The 23,857-nt window shown below is 41.6% G+C and overlaps 2 protein-coding genes across 3 annotated transcripts in view; one reads left to right on the top strand and one right to left on the bottom strand.

The window, feature by feature from the left end:
* Positions 1 to 1,878: 1,878 nt before the first annotated feature.
* On the top strand, positions 1,879 to 12,607 carry EFCAB10 (EF-hand calcium binding domain 10). The gene is made up of 4 exons (XM_072791524.1): positions 1,879 to 2,168; positions 9,764 to 9,928; positions 10,038 to 10,125; positions 12,532 to 12,607. The coding sequence occupies exons 1-4, from the start codon at positions 2,060 to 2,062 to the stop codon at positions 12,566 to 12,568; spliced, it is 399 nt and encodes a 132-aa protein (XP_072647625.1). The 5' UTR covers positions 1,879 to 2,059; the 3' UTR covers positions 12,569 to 12,607.
* The window catches only part of RINT1 (RAD50 interactor 1), a 34,763-nt gene continuing 21,944 nt past the window's right edge, over positions 11,039 to 23,857 (bottom strand). For both annotated transcript variants that reach the window (XM_072791518.1, XM_072791519.1), the window contains exons 11-15: positions 22,977 to 23,176; positions 16,875 to 17,089; positions 14,424 to 14,604; positions 14,233 to 14,351; positions 11,039 to 12,905 (exon numbers count right to left, since the gene is read on the bottom strand). In XM_072791518.1, coding sequence (XP_072647619.1) covers positions 12,713 to 12,905; positions 14,233 to 14,351; positions 14,424 to 14,604; positions 16,875 to 17,089; positions 22,977 to 23,176 — 908 coding nt within the window. In that variant the 3' untranslated portion in view covers positions 11,039 to 12,712. The remainder of the gene's footprint in view (positions 12,906 to 14,232; positions 14,352 to 14,423; positions 14,605 to 16,874; positions 17,090 to 22,976; positions 23,177 to 23,857) is intronic.

Below are 23,857 nucleotides of genomic sequence, written 5' to 3'. Positions count from 1 at the left end.
TCACGCCCTGGGCTGAAGGCAGACGCTTAACTGCTGAGCCACCCGGGTGTCTCCTTGCATTTCTTAATAGATTTCCTACATATGTTATAATCTGTAAAGATTATATTATTTAGTTCTGTATGTTTTTAAGCTTTATATAAATTGATTTCTATAGCAGTATTCTGGAGACAATAAGATGCTTTTAAGATTCACCTATATCATTGCAAGTAGCTACAATGCGTTGTTGTAATGCTTTATAGCATTCCATTGGTAATATACTATAGTTTTTTTGATCCATTGTATTTTTTTAAAGATTTTATTTATTTCACAGAGAGAGAGGTAGAGACACAGGCAGAGGGAGAAGCAGGCTTCCTGCAGGGAGCCCGATGTAGGACTCGATCCCGGGACTCTGGGATCTCGCCCTGAGCCAAAGGCAGACGCTCAACCCCTGAGGCGCCCCTAATCCATTTATTCTTTTTTTTTTTTAAGTTTTTTTTTTAATTTTTATTTATTTATGATAGTCACACAGAGAGAGAGAGAGAGAGAGAGGCAGAGACACAGGCAGAGGGAGAAGCAGGCTCCATGCACCGGGAGCCCTACGTGGGATTCGATCCCGGGTCTCCAGGATCGCGCCCTGGGCCAAAGGCAGGCGCCAAACCGCTGCGCCACCCAGGGATCCCTAATCCATTTATTCTTTTTTTTTTTTTTTAATTTTCATTTATTTATGATAGTGAGAGAGAGAGAGAGAGGCAGAGACACAGGCAGAGGGAGAAGCAGGCTCCATGCAGGGAGCCCGACGTGGGATTCGATCCCGGGTCTCCAGGATCGCGCCCTGGGCCAAAGGCAGGCGCCAAACCACTGCGCCACCCAGGGATCCCCCTAATCCATTTATTCTTGATGAACTTCGGGACTGTTAGTGTTTGCTGTCATGAACAGCCTGTGACCCCCCTTGGATCTACATCCTGGCGCACCTGGACAAGAGCTGCTCTAGGAGGGGCCTCTGCATCATAGCGCAGAAACATGCTTGTATCATCAAGATAATTCCAAATAGTTTTCCCAAAGTGGCTGTTCTAATTTACGCTCCCTACATCACCGTCTTGTTTGTATCCTCGCCAGCCCTCGATGTTATCCAACTTCCTTTTACCAGTCCGGTACGCGTCGAACGGCATTTTCTTGCAGTTTTAATTCGTTTACAGGATTGCTGAAGAGGCTGAGAATATTTTCAGATGTTTATTGGCCGTTTGTCTTTTCCTTCCTTGAAGTGCCTGTTGAGGGATAGCTCAGACTTCAGAGCCTGGGCCTCAGGGACATAAGTCCCAGCCTAGAGTCTAGCTTCCAAGCTACAACAGCAGTTGCGTGGCGGCCTCCCCGCACCTGCACCCCGTCTTACTCGGCGGCTCTCCCTCTCCTGCCCGAGGGACTCTGTCAGGCCGGCAGAGAGGGGGAGCTCAGGATGCAGCTCAGGATCCCAGCATCCTTCCGGACCCACAATCCGGGGAGGAAAGTGCGGTTTTCCCGCCCCGCGGCCCGCGCTGTGCTGCAGGCAGGGGGTCCTCTCCACTGCACCCCCTGCAATTACGCAAGCCCCTCTGTTATCAGTTCATCCTGTTATTAGACCCCGAGGTCTCATTCACCGGATCAACAAGTTCCGAGCTGGGTGCTAGAGACAAAAACAGGAAAAGGCAATCAGGCCCAGCCCGCGGCTGCCGGGGTGGGGAACCCCCCGGCGCGCCCTCAGGGGGCTCCGCACTGACGCCCGGGCATCCGCGAGGCCCCGCCCCCGCCACTAGGCCCCGCCCACACCACCGCGAAGCCCCGCCCACACAGTCACGAGGCCCCGCCCGTATCGCCGCGAGGCCCGCCCCCGCCCCGAGGCCCCGCCCACACAGCGAGGCCCGCCCCATCACCACGAGGCCCCGCCCACACAGCGAGGCCCCGCCCCCGCCGCCGCGGCTTCCTCGCTCCACGCCCGGGGTCGCCCCCTACCGGAGGCGCGTCACCCGACCGCGCCGGGCGGAGGGGGTGGAGCCCGCCGGCCGCGACGCCGCCCGGTCGCCTAGCAACGCCCCCACGCAGCGCCATGCAAGCGGGCGGCAGCCGGGAGCTGGAGGCCAGGAATTATTTGGAGAAACATCGGATTATGGAGCTGCTGAGCTACCTCACCAGCGCTCTGCTCTTCTTCCGGCCTGGTGAGAGTCTTGCCTGCCCCTCCGGCGCTCGGTTCCCCCCAGCCCGGTCTCCCGCGCGGCCGCCGGCTCCCTTCCCGGGACCCCCGCCCCGCGCTCGCCCGCGTCTCGGCCGGCGCCGCGGCCTCCGTCACAGGCCGCCTCTCCCGGGGCTGGCGTGGCCGGGGCGCGGGCGAGCGCGGGGGCCCGGCGGTGGGAGGGAGGCCGGGGGGCGGATGGGGAGGAAGTACGGATCTCACGGCGCGGCGCGCGGGGGAGAAATAATAAATGAATAATAACGAATAGCATCCCTCTGCCTGGCAACTAGCAGGTGTCTCTTCTTTTTAAGATTCTATTTATTTATTCACGAGAGACACAGAGAGAGGCGGAGACACAGACACAGGGAGAAGCAGGCTCCAGGCAGGGAGCCCGACGCGGGACTCGATCCCGGGACCCCGGGGTCACGACCCGAGCCGCAGGCGGACGCTCGACCCCCTGAGCCACCCGGGCGTCCTCCAGCAGATGTTTCATTTTGATTTATTAAAGCATACCTACGAGGTTTTTTTTTTTTTTAAGATTTATTTTTATTTACGATAGAGAGAGAGAGGCAGAGACACAGGCAGAGGGAGAAGCAGGCTCCATGCGGGGAGCCCGACGCGGGACTCGATCCCGGGTCTCCAGGGTCGCGCCCTGGGCCGAAGGCAGGCGCCAAACCGCTGCGCCACCCAGGGATTCCCCCTACGAGGTTTAAAATCAAAAACTACTCCAGGGCTCATAGTGAATGACAGCATTTCCCTCCCTGTCCCGGATCCCTGCTCTACAGAACAAATGATTTCCAGCTCCTTTAGCTGTTGACCCCGATGTTCCTAAATCACAGACTTGTGCTGCTACTTACTAACGTCCCCCCAGCCCTCCAGGTCCAGATTCAGCTTTATACTAGGTAAGGTGAGACTTCAGCTCTCCTACACACGTGCACGCGCGTGGGCGTGGGCACGCTCACACCTGTTCCCCCTCACCCCCACCTTGCCAATAAGGTTAGAATTCGATTTTGGTGTGGCCAGTATTCAGAATTTACATTATTATTATCATTAGGCAAATATCCACAGCTGGTGCATACAGTAGGATGGCCGTAGCAGGAAGATGCTAGGATTATGTCCTTTCTTGATTTCCCTGAAGTTCATAATACTACATTTTAAATTTTTTTTAAGATTTTTATTTATTCATGAGAGACACAGAGAGAGGAAGAGGCAGAGACATAGGCAGAAGGAGAAGCAGGCTCCATGCAGGGAGCCCGACGTGGGACTCGATCCTGGGTCTCTAGGGTCAGGCCCTGGGCTGAAGGCAGGTGCTAAACCACTGAGCCACTGGGGCTGCCCCTTAAATGTTTACTTACATTTTCTGTGTCATTACCACTGATTCATCAATATCCTCTTTTTTGTCCTAAGCAGAGATCTCCTCTCAGTAGGAAAGGAGATTCATCCGGAACTCACCACCCTCGCACATCCCCCAGCTCTCTGTTCTCGGCTCCCAGCTGGCCCGATGGCTCAGCCACTCTGCTGGATGGCTGGACTTCAGGGGTTTCCCTCTCTCCGACACTAATCCTCTTCACCTCTCTCCTGTGCTTACAGCCTGTTTGTTTTATGGTCTTGGGTGGCCCTCTGTTTTTGCTTTTTTTTCCCTCTTCCTCTAGGGGGACATATCCTCTAGATATGGCTCCCTGAGAGTGTGCTTCATTGGAGCAGTAAATATTTTGAGAACTCCTATCTGAAAAATGTCTCATCCTACACTCAAATATGACGATAACTAGGGTAGATACAATTCCTGGTTAGAGAATATTGCCCTCAGAATTTGGAGGGCATTGCACCATTGTCTTCTAGTTGCCACTGTTGCTCTGAAGAGTCTGATGTCAAGACATCATCAGGTTCTTGATGTGTTTAAGACTTTTTTTCTTCCTCTGGAAGTTTTTAGGATTGTCTTTTTATTTTATCCCTGGTGTTCTAAATGTTTATATGCCTTGAAGTGGGTTCATCTTTGTTTTTCCTAATCCACTGTGCTGGTAGGTACTTTGTGGTCTTTCTTAATTTGTAGATTTTTTTTTTTTCTGTCTCCTGCTTCTTTCCTGGCCTCCTCCTCTCAAGCTCTTTCTGATGTCAACCAACGTAGTATCTCAGGGATTCATTTTTTCCTTTTAACATAAAAGGTTTTGAACTCACCTGTGGGAGATGAATTAACCTGTGGAAGGCATGATGGGGAAAAGAGAATCCAAGATAAAGACACATTCTCTCAGCAGAGAATAGGAAGGGGAAGTCTGGTAGCAGATACACGGTTAATAACACAATCCCATCACATTCAGAATTTAAATAATTATTGTAAGAAACTGAGATGCTGTTACCTTACCTCCTGTAACAGTGTAAATTTCTTGAGACATCTCTGCAAACTCCAAAGAGGATGGGGAGGGCAGGGCAAACCACGGGGGAAGAAATACTGAGGAAGAGCCAAGGGGTTTGGCTGGCGTCCCAGGTACAGGGCAGTGCATCTCAACGTTCCCTGCCCGGATCCCCTGAGGAGCAGAGGAGAGAGGACTTGTACTTTTGGTGTCAGACCTTAGCCTGATGCTGCTAACAAGTTTCTTTGGAATAACTTGTTTTACCCTAAAAATTTACAAGTCTTGTTCTCCTACAGATCTATCCATTTCTTACTATAAACGTCACATTTTTCTCACCTCGATATGATTCATTCTCAGGAGGAAACACTATGTTCTCTTGGGTCTTTATGAAACCTCTGGCATTATGACATGTATCCCAGTTTGAAAACCTTGGATTGTAAGGGATTTATGGAAAATAAGACCACACAGTTTGATTGCATTCCTGCTGTTGAGGGGACAGGTCTACAATCCCTCATCTTCAACTTCAAAATTGTAAACGCTCTGAAAACCAACAGATTTTCATAACTCATTTAACAGCAAAACCTAACATAACCCGAAGTCATTCGGTAGGAAAATGTGTCACTTCCCAGTGACAGTTCTGTGCTGTAGAAAGAGACAGTATAAATGCTTAGGGGAGGCCTTTCATAAAATTAGAATTTCATTTTTAAAAAGGAGACAGTTGTAACCCAGATGAGAGATGCTGCTGAGTGAAGATAAGATATCTTTGAGAGGGACACCTGGGTGGTTCAGTGGTTAAGTGTCTGCCTTTGGCTCAGGTCATGATCCTGGAGTCCCAGGATCGAGTCCCACATCAGGCTCCCTGCATGGAGCCTGCTTCTCTCTCTGCCTGTGTCTCTGTCTCTCATGAATAAATAAATAAAATCTTTAAAAAAAAAAGATATCTTTGAGAGTTATAGAGGTGGAAAACTCTAGAGACTATCATAGCTGAGTAGGTTTGGGGAGTCCAGTGCTTCCCATATTTCAGTTAGAGTATGATAAAGCCTGCAAATTTTAGGGAACACACTGCCTTGACTTATACTAGCTGTGGGTCTTAGGAAACTGTTGGTTATGTGGAATACCAAGCACGTAGTGAGGGCTCAATAAATATTAGCTATTATTAAGATGTTGAACTTGAGGTTTTGTTTCCCTTGGAAAACTGTCATTATCAGCTGAATTTTATATAATAACTTAGGTGGATAGTAACATTTGGATCTTCCCTTCATGTTTTATTTCTTTATTTTTTTATTTTAAATTTTTTTTAACAAATTTTTTAAATTCAATTTTTTTTTTTTAAGATTTATTTATTTATTTATGATAGAGAGAGAGGCAGAGACACAGGAGGACGGAGAAGCAGGCTCCATGCCGGGAGCCCAACGTGGGACTCGATCCCCGGACTCCAGGATCGCGCCCTGGGCCAAAGGCAGGCGCTAAACCGCTGAGCCACCCGGGGATCCCCCTATTTTAATTTTTAAAAATATTTTATTTTTTTATTTGAAGGAGCCAAGTGAGTGAGCACGGGCTAGGAAGGGTTAGAGGGAGAGGGAGAAGTAGACTCCTCGCTGAGTAAGGAGCCTGATGCAGGGCTTGATCCCAAGATCATGACCTGAGCTGAAGGCAGATGCTTAAGCAACTGAGCCACCCAGGCACCTCCCTTCCTGTTTTAAAAAGTTAAATCTTTTGGGGTGGCTTGCTGGCTCAGTCGGTGTAGCACACAACTCCTGTTCTCGGGGTTGTGAGTTTAAGCCCCATGTTGGATAGAGAGATCACTTAAAAATAAAAAATTATTGGAGTTAATATCTTTTTTTAAAAGATATGAAGGTATAAAGAGAGAGAGCGCAAAGCAGAGGGAGGCAGGCGGAGGGAGAGGGAGCATCAGATGCCCAAGGAGCAGGGAGTCCCATGTGGGGCTCCATCCCGGGACCCTGAGATCATGACCCTGAGCCGAAGGCAGACACTTAACTGGCTGAGCCACCCAGGTGCCTAACGTTAATACCTTTATTATTTCTGTTGTAAGCATTTTCAAAATATTTTGAGATGCAGGCAGAGTATAAATTATAGATTCCAGACATAAGCATTATAACATCTCGTGCGGTCTGAAGGATATACAGTAAAAATCCTTCATCAGAGAAACACCGCAAGTTCCATTAACATTATTTACTTACCATGTCCTTAAAAAGTAGTGAACTGAGGGGATCCCTGGGTGGCACAGCAGTTTAGCACCTGCCTTTGGCCCAGGGCCCAATCCTGGAGACCCGGGATCGAATCCCACGTTGGGCTCCCGGTGCATGGAGCCTGCTTCTCCCTCTCCTTGTGTGTGACTATCATAAAGAAAATTTTAAAAAAAGAAAAGAAAAAAGTAGTGAACTGAAATTCAAAGTTGGCCTTTTTTCTCTTTCTGAATTTGATAAATAGTTTAGAGAGAAGCAACAGAAGATTGCATACATGGTGTGACTGCCTTTAGTAACCCATTTGTTTCTACAGTCTGTTAAAATCTGTTCAAAAAGGCACGAGAGATTTTTTTTTTTTTTTTAAGATTTTATTTATAGGGACACCTGGGTGGCTCAGCAGTTGAGCATCTGCCTTCGGCCCAGGATGTGATCCTGGAGTCCCGGGATCGAGTCCCACATCAGGCTCCCTGCATGGAGCCTGCTTCTCCCTCTGCCTGTGTCTCTGCCTCTCTCTCTGTGTGTCTCATGAATAAATAAATAAATTTTTTAAAAAAGGTCTAAAATATATAAAGAACACCTACAATTCAGTAACAAAAAATCTGATTTAAAAATGGGCAAGGCAGGCTCCAGACTGGCTCATTTGGAAGCATGCGACTCTTGATCTTGTGTTTGTGAGTTTGAGCCCCACATTGGGCATAGAGATTACTAAAAAAAATAAATAGACTTAAAAAAAATGGGCAGAGGAACAAAATAGACATTTTTTCAAAAGAAAAAAAAAGACCTACAATTGCTTGCAGGTACATACAAAGATGTTTAACACCATTAATCATCAGGAAAATGCAAATCAAAACCAGGAGATACCACCTCACACATCAAAATGGCTGTTACAAAAGAGGCAAAGATAACAAGTAAGAATGTGGAGAAAAAGGGACCCTCATGCACTGTTGGTAGGAATGTAATTTAGCGCAGCCACTATAGAAAATATTACGGGGGTTACTCAAAAAATTAAAATCAGAACTGCTGTGTGCTCCAGCATTTCCACTTCTGGGTATATATCCAAAGGAAATGAAATCAGGATATGAAGGAGATATTAGCACTCTCCTGTTTATTGCTGCATGATTCACAATAGCCAAGATAAGGAAACAATCTAAGCATCTGCCTACAGATGAATGAATAAGAAGATGTGGTATATTTATACAATGGAATATTATTCAGCCATGAGAAAGGAGATCCTGCCATTTGCAACATGGATGCCTCTTGAGGATATGCTAAGTGAGCTCAGTCAGAGAAGGACAAATACTGCATATCACTTATATGAGGAATCTAAAGAAGCCAAAGTTGTTAAAACAGTAGAATGGTTACTGGGTGGGAGGTGGGGGGGTTTAGAGCTGTTCCTCCACCTGCAACTAGTAGAGAAGTCTTGGAAATCCAATGCACAGCATAGTGCTTACAGTATTACTGTATTATAAACATCAAGCTTGCTAAGAGACTAGATCTTAATTATTCCCACCCCAAAAAAGAAATAATTATGTGATGTGATAAAGATGTCAACTAATGTTAGTGACAGTCATACTGCAAGATATAAATGTATCAAATCAACATGTTATCTTATACAATGGTACATGTCAGTTATATCTCAAAAGAAGTCCTTAAACTTTTGGAGGTATATGCTCAAATATTTATTAATGAATATTATCACTGTAATTTACTTCCAGATAATACAGGAAGGAGGGGACTTGGGTGAGATGATGGTGAAATGAAACTGGCCACAGATTTTAAGTTAAAGTTGATTGATGGGTTCATTATACTTTCCTACTTTTATAAATTTATAAAATTCTCAAGAAAAAGTTTTTATATTTTTATTTTTTTAAAGATTTTATTTATTATTCATGAGAGGCACAGAGAGAAAGAGGCAGAGACATAGGCAGAGGGAGAAGCAGGCTCCCTGCAGGGAGCCCGACTTGGGACTCGATCCCGGGACCCCAGGATCACGCCCTGGGCCGAAGGCAGATGCTCAACTGCTGAGACACCCAGGGATCCCAAGAAAAAGTTTTTAAAAGAAATACATAATCACTGTGTGTGTGTAGTGGGTGGCATTCATATTTAAGCTGCTCCTGCTTCTGCTTAAAAAGCTGCGCCTTCTGCAGCTGCTTCCACCTGCATTATTTCTGGAAAATGGATTGATCTTTTTTTTATCTTTCATATTGCTTAAGTGAGAGATACCCTATTTATTCAAATTACTGCTTTTATGTTAGAAGTGAACACTTACGCTTCCTAATGGAAAAATATATTAGGGATCCCTGGGTGGCGCAGCGGTTTAGCGCCTGCCTTTGGCCCAGGGCGCGATCCTGGAGACCCGGGATCGAATCCCACGTCAGGCTCCCGGTGCATGGAGCCTGCTTCTTCCTCTGCCTGTGTCTCTGCCTGTCTCTCTCACTGTGCCTATCATAAATAAATAAATAAAATTAAAAAAAAAAAAAGAAAAATATATTAATCTAAGAGTCTCTGTTTTTATTTACATTTTATCCTTTCTTTTCGCTGACCACCTTCCCTGAATCATGCTGTACTTTTAAAAATTTATTTCTTTCAGTTTTTGACACTTGTCTGTAAATTAGAATCACCTGAGCAGCTTTAAAAAATACCCAGTGGACGCCTGGGTGGCTCAGCAGCTGAGCGTTGCCTTGGGCTCAGGGCATGATCCTGGAGTCCTGGGATTGAGTCCTGTATCAGGTTCCCCGCAGGGAGCCTGCTTCTCCGTCTGCCTATGTCTCTGCCTCTTTCTCTGTGTGTCTCTCATGAATAAATCAATAAAATTTTTTTAAAGAGTAATAAAAAATAAAAAAAATACCCAGGTCCCATATTTGGGATAGAGCACTTTCTATATGTGTTTAATGTATTGTTTTTCATGTAAGCAAGGTTTTCACCCAGTGCCTAGTACCTTGAACATAGTTATTTAATAATGACTATTTCCATTTGTGATAGATCTTAATTTTATATCAGAAAGAACTGAAACTATTCTTTTACAGAAAAACCAAGAGAGTATTTAATAACTATATTGGAACGACTGAGAATTGCCAAAATAACAGGCGTGGCCTTTCCTTTCTTTATGGATCACTCTAACATTGTGGCTATGTTTGAGATGATGGACACTTCAAGTAAAGGCACCATATCATTTGTGCAGTACAAAGAAGGTCAGTATCATCTACCAATTGAAGTAATAGTTTGCACTCATTCCATAACTTACCCTAGTTGAAAATAATGCTTCATAAATTTTCCTTTCTTCTCGTTGTGGTTTTATAGCCCTAAAAACCCTGGGTCTGTTGAATAAAGATGAAGTTTTAATAGATGATGGACATATAATAACTTTGGATAAATTCAGAGCTGAAGTGTAAGTTTATTTTTACATGACTGATACTTAAATAGTATGACATGATTTTGAAGTACAATGTAATTTAAAGTAATTTAAAACAGAAGTTCCTATCATTTGGCAAACATTTCATTGCCTTGAAACTTTCACCTGTCTAGAAAGCAAGGAGTGACAGTAAAGTCTGGAATTAGAAGTTCCGTGGGCAGCTTCATTCTTTTCTCAATGGGAAAGCCCAGCAATTCTCAAAAAATGAGGTAGAGAAGACCCAGTCTGCTAGAACTACAGAAAAACTTTGACCCCAAGACACTAGTTACAAAATCTCTCTATAAAATATGGAGTAATAGGGATGCCTGGGTGGCTCAGTGTTTGAGCACCTGCCTTTGGCTCAGGGCGGGATCCTGGATTCCCTGGATCGAGTCCCGCATCGGGCTCCCTACATGGAGCCTGCTTCTCCCTCTGCCTACGTCTCTGTATTTCTGTGTCTCCTGTGAATAAACCAATAAAATCCTTTTTTTTTTTTTTAAGATTTTATTTATTTATGAGAGACAGGGCAGGGGGGCAGAGACACAGGCACAGGGAGAAGCAGGCTCCATGCAGGGAGCCTGATGCAGGACTTGATCCCAGGTCTCCAGGATCATGCCCTGGGCCGAAGGCAGGCGCTCAACCACTGAGCCACCCAGGGATCGCCCCCCCCAATAAAATATTTAAATAAATAAATAAATAAAATGTGGGGTAATAGAAGTTTTCTCAAAGTATTTCCTCAAAATTATTTATTACCAAGTAAATATTTATTGATAGTATAAATTACAGGGCAGGGCACCTGGCTGGCTCAGTCAGTAGAGCATGCGACTCTTGATCTTGGGATTGTGAATTCAAGCCCCACGTTGGGTGTAGAGCTTACTTAAAACAAAACAAAAACAGTATAGGCTGCATGCCAGCTTCACAATTTTATTTATTTATTTATTTTTTAAGATTTTATCCATTCACTCATGAGAGACACAGAGAGGCCAAGACACAGGCAGAGGGAGAAGCAGGCCCCACACAGGGCAGGGAGCCCAGCATGGAACTCGATCCTGGGTCTCCAGGATCACGCCCTGGGCTGAAGGCGGCGCCAAACCACCGAGCCACCAGGGCTGCCCCAACCTGACAATTTTATTTTATTATTATTTTCTTTTTAAGATTTTATTTATTTATTCATGACAGGCAGAGACACAGGCAGAGGGAGAAGCAGGCTCCATGCAGGGAGGTTGACATGGGACTTGATCCCGGGTCTCGGATTCCGCCCTGGAGAAGGTGGCGCTAAGCCACTAGGCCCTCAGCCTCACAATTTTAGATTTGATGTATTACACCTTGAAAAGTACTAAGAAAAAAAAAAGTACTAACTAAATGCTAAGTCAGGAAAAAAAATGAATAAAATTTAATAGTTGTAGAAGGCTTTTAATCAATGTAACTCAATTTCTTTAAATATTTTGTTCTCTTAAGGACTTATTAATCAAGAAATCATTAGAGTCCAAAGCCATGGAAAAGTAGGAAGAATAAAAAGCTTAAGATTCCCAACTCATTGCCAGTTACATAAATATTAAACAAAAAGTGTTTAGTTCCCATCACTACCCTGGAGGAAGGACTGAAACACAGTACTCTGGCCTGAAATGTTTCATCCAAAAGGAAAGGCTGCCCACTGTCATATGGAATGGAACTAGGAAGGATTTTATTATTCATTCATTTATTTAAATATTTTATTTATTCATGAGAGACACAGAGAGGCCGAGACACAGGCAGAGGGAGAAGCAGACTCTATGCAGGGAGCCCAACATGGGACTTGGTCCCAGGTCGCCAGGATCAGGCCCTGGGCTGAAGGTGGCGCTAAACCGCTGAGCCACCTGGGCTGCCCAATTTATTTATTTATTTTAAAAAATTTACTTATGAGAGAGAGCAATAATGAGCACATGCGGGGTGGGGGGGTGGGAGAGAGAGAACCTCCAGCAGACTCCCTGCTGAGTGCAGAGCCCCAGCTTGGTTCTTAATATGAGGACCCTGAGATCATGACCTGAGCTGACAGCAGGAGTCCGATGCTTAACCCACTGAGCTACCTAGGCGCCCCTAGGAAGGACAAATATAAGGACATTTGTGGAAAAATGAAATCAATTCTATTTTAGTCACCATCTCATGTTCTCTTATAGGAAATACAGTGAATTTCCAAGCCAGATATAGGAACTTCTAATTATAAACATGCATTCTAAAGTGATTTTTTAAAAATTTATTTGCTGTGTTTGATTATCTACAACAGTTTCCCTTAATTAGCATAGGATGAAAATTTGTCGTAATTTATTATCTCTGCTCTTGTATCTTATTCAGTAGACATGTATTTCTAAATGCAATTATTCTGCATTTTCCTGGCTTCTGAGTTTTCTGTTTTTGTTTTCTTAGGAACAAGAGGACTGAGGAAATATGGTCATCATTTTAATTACACTATAAGTCCAAGATTAAATGATTCTGTAAAGTTTTCAACTGTCCAGTTTCATTAATTCAGAACATTGTCATTTAACTTGAAATCCAATTTGGCTTCCTCTTTGTTAAAACCCAAAACTCCAAAACAAAAAAAGATGCATTATTTTCCAGTGTTAGGCCAGTTTGTCCTCAAATTAAGCAGAATCTCAACATCTTGTTGAGCCAGTTTGTAAATTCCAACTTCATTTAATGCGGCTGTGGCAGAGGGCTGGCCTGAAGCTGACTGCAGGACATCCTTCAGAAGTAGGGCGGAACCAACATTCAGATTCAGAACAATACAGGCTTCTTTTACACTGTGGGGAAAAAAAAAGGCAGGAGGGAAATGAGATATCCTATATATATATATATATATCATCCACATTATTCCATAATATAGTCATTTTCAGAAAATAAACAGCTTCCCTACACTGCTAGTCCATATTGTCCTCTATAAAATATATTTATGGATTTATTATTTGGCTCTTTTAACACATTAGGACTATGTATTTATACAGTGTTTATATTTTATTAGATTACTGTAATGTAATAGGATCATTGTTTTCAATATGTATCTATTACCACCCAAAATATAACATTGATACTAACATAGTAACCTATTAAATGTAGCTAAGACTTGTGCTAGATTAGAATATGGAAAGAGAAACAAAAAAAAAAAGAAAAAGAAAAAAATTCAGATAGCTTAACTTAAATTAGCAAAAATAATCTTGTTTTATAATAACTTTAAAAGAATGTTTTATAATCTCAAATTTGCCCCCAATAATTTAAATTTTAAATCAATTTCTAAAAATACTAAGAATTTTTCTTACATAAAGTTATGCTTTGAACCAAAATTAATAAATATTTAAGAAAACAAATTTTCTTCAGGCCTGGCATACTATTAGGTACTAAGCATATTTCTAATTTCTAATACTTATTGAGTATGGAAGAACTGCACTTGTTGCATTTTCTCTCTCCAGTAACAGGCAAATAGCATGGGATGCCTGGGTGGCTCAGCGGTTGAGCGTCTGCCTTCAGCTCAGGGTGTGATCCCGAGTTCAGGGATCCAGTCCTACATTGGGCTCCCTGCATGGAGCCTGCTTCTCCTTCTGCCTGTGTCTCTGCCTCTCTCTCTCTCTCATGAGTAAATAAATCTTAAAAAAAAAAAAAAGAAAAAGAAAGGCAAGGGCAGCCCAGGTGGCTCAGTGGTTTAACGCCGCCTTCGGCCCAGGGCGTGATCCTGAAGACCCAGGATCCAGTCCCACGTCGGGCTCCCTGCATGGAGCCTGCTTCTCCCTCTGCCTATGTCTCTGCCTCTCTCTCTCTCTCTGTGTCTCATGAATAAATAAAATCTTTAAAAAAATAAAAATAAAAAGTAAAGGCAAATAGGAGCATTAAACTAAATGCAAGAAATAAAAAGCCCAACACATCATTTAGATCCAGTTCTGATAAATAGAGGAAGGGGGTCATGGGTCGTGTCTTGGATTATCTGGGTATACAGTGCATGTCCTAAAATTTTAATTGATGCTCTGTTTATCCCAGCAAACATCACGAGAATCCAAGAATTGTTTAAAAAAAAAAAGGAATCCACCTCCTCTATAAACACTTGATACACTAGCAGTCATGGTTAAATATTGAGCTTACTGTTTAAAATAATTTTCCGGTCTCTTGCAATAGTGGGAGAACAGGGGGAACAGATTCCGCGTCATATCAAACTGCAACTGAGCTGCTCCTCCTTCATTGAAATGATTAGCAAGGATGATCTGCAACAAAGAGCAGTCATGTAACAGCTGCCTTTATCGTCACAGCCCGGACTACAGCCTGCTCTTACTCACTTCTTGGTAGATGTATACGTCCAGCTTCTCCACAAGCATCTGCCAGAAAATTTTAAATAAGGAGAAGCAGAGCTGCTGCTCCAGCTGCAGTGAGCGGTCTCTCAGCGTGAGCAGGAGCGGGCAGGCTGAGCTGGACAGCGACATCACTGCCTGCTCGGCCTGGGATGGCAAGGACAACCACCTGGAAGACACAAAGGCAGCAAGGCCCATGGCACATTAAGTTTTAGGAAAGATTCTCAAAACTTGGTGTGTTTTAAGACTTAACAAATCCTTTCAAATTCAGGGAAGTGCACTTTGGATGAGAAACAATGTACAGCCCAGCACAAAAACCTGTCTCAGAAAGTAAATATATTTATACTTTACCTCTGTATTAAATACTCCCTATGTGACGACGATGACACATAGTATTTTTTTTAATCTCCCTATGTTAATGTGACTTACTGAAATCATTATAAAACAGGCAAAATGTAAACCGTATTAGCATTTAAGACATCAGCTAACTTCATGATCTGATTTTCAGCAAAAGACCAGGGACTGAAAACACTTCCAAACTGCTTATAAATAGTCTGTGGGACAGGGACTCCGCTTGAACAGACGCACACAGAGGATACGGCGTGGCGAAGGTAACCGACATCCACACAGAACCATAAGGGTGGGATAAAGTGTACCAGGCACGCACAGAACACTACAGGAGCACCATGCTTTGGTACATGGCACCCAACCCCACATCATACACCAGTTCTCTGTATTTACAGATCCATCTGATGGTGAAATTATGACCACTTTATTCCAATTAAGAATGTATTAATATATTTTAGAAAGCTTTCTATCCGAAATAGTTCAAAATTTGTAGTACCAAGGGCCAAACTCTGCTTATCTGGACACCTTAGAAATGTGACTGCATATATCATCTTTCAATTTTTTTTTAACTTTTTAATCAGTAGTGCTCATCACATGTGCCCTCCTTAATCCCTGCCACCTATTTCACTCATTCTCCCACACCTTCCCCTCTGGTAACCATCAGTTTGTTCTCTAGAGTTCAGAGTCTGTTACATGTTCATTTGTTTTATGCCTTAAATTCCACATGAGTGAAATCATTTGGTATTTGTCTTTCTCTGACTTATTTCACTTAGCATTATACTCCCTAGCTCTATCCAGGTCTTGCAAATAGCAAGATTTCATTCTTTCCATTCTTTTTTATGGCTAAATAATACTCCACTGTCCATAATTTTATATATTCATTCCTTTGAATTAGTGTTTTTGTATTCTTTGGGTAAATACCCAGTAGGGCGATTGCTGGATCATAGGGTAATTCTATTTTTGAAATATAATTTGAGGTCTGCAATCTTGATGCTTCTAGCTATGCTTCCCCTCCCCCACTGTTTTGGCTATTCAGGGTCATTTGTGGTTCCATACAAATTTTAGGATTGTTTGTTCTAGCTCTGTGAAAAATGCCCTTGTATTCTGATAGGATTGCATTAAATGTATAGATTGCTTTGGATAGTATAGACATTTGAATATTTGTCCAGTGCATGAGTATGGAATGTCTTTTCTTTGTGTCATCTTTAATTTCTTTCATCAGTGTTATTATAGTTTTCAAGAATATAGGTCTTTCACCTCTTCGGTTAGGTTTATTCTTAGGTATCTTATTATTTTTGGTACAAATGTAAATGGGATTGTTTTCTTAATTTCTTTTTCCACTGCTTCATTATTGGTATACAGAAATGCAGCAGATTTTTGTACATTGTGTATCCTGTGACTTTACTGAATTCATTAGCAGTTTGTTGGTGGAGTCTCTCAGGTTTTCTACATACAGTATCATGTCAACAACACATACTTAATGTTCTTCCTGACCTTAGGGGAAGAGGCTTTCAGTTTTCCCCCACTGAATATGATGTTCACTGTGGGATTTTCATATATGGCCTTTGAGGTATGTTGAGGTATGTTCCCTCTAAACCTACTTCATTGAGGGTTTTTATCATGATGGATGTTGTGCTTTGTCAAATATTTTTTCTGCATCTGTTGAAATGATCATATAGTTATCCTTTCTCTTAGTAATTACATTGTGACATTACGTGTCACACTGATTTGCAAATATTGAACTACTCTTCCCACTTGATTGTGGCGAATGACTTTTTTAAATGTGTTGTTGGGTTTGGTTTCATAGTATTTTATAGGTGCCCCCGATGGAGAAGCCTGAAGTGGTAAAGATGCACCTGGATTTTTGCATCTGTGTTCAGCAAGGATATTGGCCTGTAATTCTCTTTTTCTGAAGTGCCTTTATCTGGTTTTGGTTATCAGGGTCATGCTGGCCTTGTAGAAAGAATTAAGAAGCTTTCCTTCCTCTTCTATTTCTTGGAATAATTTCAGAAAAACAGGTATTTATCATCTTTCCATTTTTAGCAAACTGGATTTGGAAGCTGAGTTGTAAGAAAATACAGGAGGACTTACCTTTCTTTTTTATACAATTTTGCAGCTTCTTTAACTTCTCTAAAAACGTGGTCTACCTGGCGGGTCAACATGTCATGTTTTAAACGCTCCAGCAGGTTAATCATGTCATCAAAGACAGAACTTTCCATGGATGCTAGCTGTCCCAGCTGCAACTTACTCAGGGTGTTACTCTCTGCAAAGACCTCCAGTGCTGCCTGCTGAAGTTGAAGGAAGAACTGAAAGCAAAAATATGTCAACATAGTCATTAAAACCTTTTTCTTTTTAATATTTTATTCATTTATTCATGAGAGACAGAGAGAGAGGCAGAGACACAGGCAGAGGGAGAAGCAAGCTCTTCACAGGGAGCCTGATACCGGACTTGATCCCAGGACCCCAGGATCACCTGAGCCAAAGGCAGATACTCAACCACTGAGCCACCCAGGTGTCCCCAAATCCTTCTTCTCTAACAGCTTGAAGTATAATTCACACGACATCTCATTTGTTTAAAGTGGACAATTCAATGGCTTTAAGTGTATATTCAGAATTGTGCGTTGATCACTAGTCAATTTTAAACATTTTTAAAGATTTTATTTATCTGAGAGAGAGCGCAAGCAGGGGGAACAAGCAAGCAGAGGGAGAAGTAGGTTCCCCACTGAGCAGGGAGCCCAACACGGAGCTCAGTCCCAGAACCCCGGGATCAAGACCTGAACCGAAGACAGATGCTTAACCAATGAGCCATTCAGGTGCCCCTAGTTGTTTTCATTACCCTAAAAAGATACCCCACACTTAACCATCATCTCCCAATCCCTTCTCTGTGCCTCCCACCCCCCAAACCCTAGGCAACCACTAATCTTTGTCGACTTGACTGTCTGACTTCTTTCACTGAGCAGTTTTCAAGGTCCATCTGTATTGTAGCATGTATCTGTACTTAATTCCTTTTCATTGCTGAATAATAATATCCTATTGCGTTTACATTTTATTTATATATATATTTTTTATTTATCCATTCATCAGTTGACAGATAATTGGATTCTTTCCACTTTGTCTTTATGAATAATACTGTATGAACATTTGTGTGTGCGTCTTCATTTCTCTTGGACACCTCTAAGAGTAGTATTGCTGGATCATATGGTAATTCCATTTTTTGTTTTTTTAATTCCATGTTTAACTATTTGAGGATGGGCAGCCTGGGTGGCTCAGCGGTTTAGTGCTGCCTTTGGCCCGTGGCCTGGTCCAGGAGACCCGGGATCGGGTCCCGCACTGGGCTCCCTGCGTGGAGCCTGCTTCTCTCTCTGCCTCTCTCTCTTTCTGTGTCTCTCATGAATAAATAAAATCTTTAAAAAAAAAAAAAAACTATTTGAGGATCTATTTTCTACAGTGACTGTACCAGCATTCAAATTTCTCCACATCTGCACTAATAATTATTATCTTTTCATTATAGACATCTTAGTTTCTATTTAGTTGAATCTCACTGTGATTTTTTTTTTTTTTTTGAGGTTGAGAAAGTGTCAGTGCAAGCAGTAAGTAGGGAGGGATGGGAGAGGGAGAGAGAAAATCTCAAGCAGACTCCTCACCCAGTACGGAGCTCAATGTGGGGATCTCACAACCCTGAGATCATAATCTAGGTCGAAATCAAGAGTGACACACTCAGCCGACTGAGCCACCCAAGAGCTCCTTCTCACTGTGATTTTAATTTGCATTTGTGCGATGGCTAACTTCTCTGGGTATTCATTTTTTCTAGAGACAGACTGATCATTGTAGTAATAAATGCATCAGATTTATTAGAATTAAGAAAATTAAAATGTCATTTTTTACAATGGCATTTTAGGTAGAATTCATATTATTTTCAGAAAAAGTATTTTTTCTACCCTACAGAAAAATAATGCTATGGATAATTAGTAAGATTGTAAACAGCCTAAACTTTCATTAACAGGGGACCAGATGTGGCCACACTAGTGATTGTTCAGGGCTGGACTTGTGAGAGGCTGAGCTGGTATTCTCTGCTCAAACCATCTGAGAAGAGGCACTGGTCCTTTTGTGACTGCAGAAGGATAATGTGAGCTGGGAGCCACCGGTGGCCACACTTCCCAGAGCCGGCCTGAGAATGAAGCCAGGAGTGAAGTTTAGGGCAGCCTAATGCTTTCAGTTACACAATTTCCTCACCTCCCCAGCCCAGCCCCCAACCCCATTCAGGCCAAGTTCTATCACCTACAACTCAAAAATTCCTGACTCTGAAGGGCTGGGTATGTCGGGCTTGGCACAATCTGGCAATAGTCAGCCATTAGTGAAGAATCTAAATGAGTGGAAGGTGAACTCTGTCCACTCTTCTTTTTCCTATCTAGGAAATACAAGGGCTTTAATGATTTTTATTTTAAGCATTCACAAGCTGAAGGACCGTGAAGATGGTTAAATAATTTTTGATGTTAAACTATAATAACATACAAGGACAAAGAACTTCATGATTTGAAAAGTAATTCTAAATTACTTCTATTGACAGAAGGACCCGGTTAATTCAGCATCAGATTATAAATTTCCTAAGGATAGAGATGATGGCCAATTCATTGTTATTAACAGACTATGGCACCAAGTAAAGTAGTTAATGATGTTCCACAAATAATTTGCTGAAGCTAAAAATCTGGCCTTGAATGAGTCTCTTATTAGATCATCTGGCACAAGAATCAGGAATGACAATTTGTTTTATGACAAAGCTTAGCAGAAAACGGAACAGTATGGGGGCTGAGTGAAAAAAATACTTACTAAAATGAGGAAACCAACATATAAAAGTACACAATGAATAATGTATTCTAATTATGTGACTTTATAAACAAATGCATTGATTATACTCCACATTATATTCATTTTATGAAATAATTATTGTGTCTTATTTTCCTAGCTTAGTAGAATGATGCTATGTGCATGGATATCAGCTAATGTTTTTGCAGAAAAAAGGCTTTAATTAGTAAGTCCCAACCAAAGAGTTTAGATGAGAATAAACTATGATTGTGTTTATCAAGTTTTCATCATTTATATTTGTTATTAGTATACTTACTTTTGTTTCCTATATTTTGGTTTATTACCCTGTATTTTATATATATACATATATAAATATATGTATATATAAATATAATATAAATATTATATATAATATATTATATATATATATATGCACAGATTTCCAGACTCTCTCAAACCTAGGCGTTGAATATCTTTAAATGCCTGTTTGACTATATTTCACTTCTTTTATTTTTTATTTCATTAAAATCTGACAGTGTACACAGACATTTTAACTTACCTTGTCTATCTTTGTAACTCATCTGTACACACTCAAAAATTATGTTTTCTGGTATACTACGACATCACCAATCCTTAGTTCATCTTTCTAATCATTTTACACTGGAATTTTTCAATTCCCACTTTATCTACCACTTTTTATAAATGGTATTTTTAAGTCATATAAAAATTATAGGGTTTTTTGTTGTTTTACTTTCCAATTTTTATTTCATGACACAATCATATAATACTTTATAATGTATGTCAGTACAGTTCTTTTTAATATTTAATATGTATTTCACGGTTTTATGGTCATATTAATTCTTCGTTAATACTTCCTTGTTATGAAACCCACTTTATGGGACACACTGGTGAAAACCCAAGGTGATTTCTGTATCCATACAGATGATCGTAGAACAGTGAGTCCAAACCCAAGGGTACCCTGTCCAAGGAGTTCCTGGAAACCCTCTGAGATCATTCCAGTGTAAGATATCCAAAGGAATTAATCTATGCTAAGGCTATAAAAGCTAATTAAGCTTCTTCACTTTTGGCTACAAGTACATATTGGAAAATCTGGCTATGAAATGCCTTGATTGCCAATGTTTTCCTAGGATTAATAAAAAGAGTAAACAGAAATTACTAATTAATAATTATATTTAGGCGAGCACCTGGGTGGCTCAGTTTGAGCCCCACGTAGAGATTACATAAAAAAATAAAATAAAATAAAAATAATAATATTTATACCTTTTGAATGCCTTTAAAACATGAATAAATACAGGGGCACCTGGGTGGTGTAGCTGGTAAGCAACCAACTCTTGATTTCAGTACAGGTTATGATCTCAGGGTTGTGAGATCAAGCCCAATGTATACGATCAGCAGGAGTCCACTTGGGATTCTCTCTCTCCCTCTGCCTCTCCCTCAGCTCTTGTGTCCACATGCCGCACACATGGTGTCTCTCTCTCAAATAAATAAATCTTTAAAAAATAAATATATTTAGGCAGACCAAATCCGTCAACACATAGAATTGTGTGGAAAAAAGAAAGATAAATAAAATTCTTGGGACGTAAAAGGTCTTACAATACTTGCTAACCAGACCCAAGATTTTGATTTTTAGATTTATTTAAAAGATACCTCCCACCACAAGAAATTAACTCTTTTGAATGATGTGATAATGGTATTGTGGTTATGTTTTTTTTTTTAAAGGAATTCTTTTAGAGATACATTTTGAAATATTTATCATGAAGCATATCTAAGATATTCAAAATAGGGATGCGTGGGTGGCTCAGTGTTTGAGCGTCTGCCTTCAGCTCAGGGCGTGATCCTGGAATCCGGATCAGGTCCCACATGGGGTCCCCTGCAGGGAGCCTGCTTCTCCCTCTGCCTGCGTCTCTGCCTCTCTCTCTGTGGGTCTCTCATGAATAAATAAATAAATCTTTTTAAAAAATATTCAAAACAATCAAGGGTGTGGGATGAAGAAGAGGCTTAAAAAAAATTGGTTTAAGAACCTAGGTCATGGGCACATGGGAGTCTCTTTTATTCTATTTACTCATGTTTTGTTTCTTTTTTAAAGATTTATTTATTTATTTATTTTATTATTTTTTTAAACATCCAATTTATTTTTTTTTAATTTTTATTTATTTATGATAGGCACACAGTGAGAGAGAGAGAGAGGCAGAGACACGGGCAGAGGGAGAAGCAGGCTCCATGCACCAGGAGCCAACGTGGGATTCGATCCCGGATCTCCAGGATCGCGCCCTGGGCCAAAGGCAGGCGCCAAACCGCTGCGCCACCCAGGGATCCCTATTTATTTATTTTAGAGAGGGAGAGACAGAGTGGGATCAAGAGCGTAAGCAGGAGGGGCAGAGGGAGAATCCCAAGCCTGATGCAGGGCTCAATCTCACAACACTGAAATCACCACCGGAGCAGAAACCAAGAGTTGGACACTTAACTGACTGGGCCACCCAGGTGCCCCTCTATGTACTCCTGTTTTGAAGGCATTCAAAATGTATCAAATATTATTATTTTTATTTTATTTTATTTTTTAATGTAATCTCTGTGGGGTGTGAATTCAGGACCCTGAGATGAAGAGTCACATGTTCGTTCCACCAACCAGCCAGCCAAGCGCCCCTCAAATGTTCTTATTTTATCTTCCTTAAAGTCCTGGATTTTATTGACTTTGAAAGCACTATTCAGGGATCCCTGGGTGGCGCAGCGGTTTGGCGCCCGCCTTTGGCCCAGGGCGCGATCCTGGAGACCCGGGATCGAATCCCACGTCGGGCTCCCGGTGCATGGAGCCTGCTTCTCCCTCTGCCTGTGTCTCTGCCTCTCTCACTCTCTCTCTGTGTGACTATCATAAATAAATAAAAATTAAAAAAAAAAATTTGAAAGCACTATTCAATCTTAGCTTTTGCTGAGATGGTAATTACCATACATGAATATTTCCCAAGTCTAAAGAAGAAAAAGGTTCATTCTATAGACAACTATTTCATGAAAGGTTGTCTTTCTTTTCCAATGATTAAAATATTGAGATTATTTAACCATTTGAGACTTAGTTGAGAAAAATATGTAATTTAATCATATCCCCTAAGTTTGCCCTCATTGTTATTCTACCTAATGTGTAATTTCCGCATGCCATAAATTCAACATTTCAAAAGGTAAAACTGTGAAAACTGCTACTCTATTATTTAATATAAAGGCACATTAACAGAACACCTGGCTGGCTCAGTCAGAAGAGCATACAACTCTTGATCTCAAGGTCATGAGTTCAAGCCCCACACTTGGTGTAGATTAATAAAAAAATAATAATAAACTTAAAAAACATTAAAATAAATGAATAAAAGTACATTAACTTACAACATTGTCAGCCCAATCTGCCAGTACTGTTGAGATATAGTTCACAGCATTGAGAATTGCACAGTATCGAAAGCCAAGGGAAGCTCTACTCTCTTCTTTCATCACCTGAGTTAATCGTATCCTAAAATCATCTACTAAGTCCTTCTGTAACTCCAGGAACTGTAGCTTTCTGGAAGCTGTGGGAAGATTTTTATATCTGTCTGTGGAGAAAGTTAACAAGACATATGAAGGTTTGGGTTCTGTCCACAACACAGTTATAGATTTTCCCTACTGACATGCTTTAGTGCCTTTGTCAAAAAAAATCTATCACCAGGGCACTTGGATGGCTCAGTTGGTAAAGCATCAGCCTTCGGCTCAGGTCATGATCCCAGGGTCCTGGGATCCAGCCCTGCATCAGGCTCCTTGCTCAGTGGGAGGTCTGCCTCTCCCTCTCTCCCTCTCCCCTCTCTCTCAAATAAATTAATAAGTAAAATCTTTAAAAAAAAATCTATCACCATTCAAAATATGGACCTATTTCTTTACAAGGGTGTGGGTTTCACAAGTATATGTACTTGTCAAAACTCATTGAACTGTATACTTCAGATTTGTTTTTCACGTGTATAAATTACATCTCAATTTTTTTAAGGCATGAGGAACTTATAGATGATCCCTGATTTATGATGCTTCAACTTAAAATTTTTCAAGTTCACAATAGTGCAAAGGCATACCCATTCATAGAGACTACTTCAAACTTTTGATTTGGGTCTTTTCCTTGACTAGTAATATGGGGTACAACCATCTCATGATCCTGGGTGCAAGTGGGAGCAAGCCACAACTCTCAGCTGTGGTGGGATGGAGAGGGTAAACAACTGATGTGCTTACAGCCATCACAGAATGGCTGT

This window comes from Canis lupus, chromosome 21, assembly GCF_048164855.1.
Source record: "Canis lupus baileyi chromosome 21, mCanLup2.hap1, whole genome shotgun sequence".
Taxonomy (NCBI): domain Eukaryota; kingdom Metazoa; phylum Chordata; class Mammalia; order Carnivora; family Canidae; genus Canis; species Canis lupus.
Note: the sequence above shows the minus strand (reverse complement) of the source record. Positions and strands in the feature narration are given on the sequence as shown.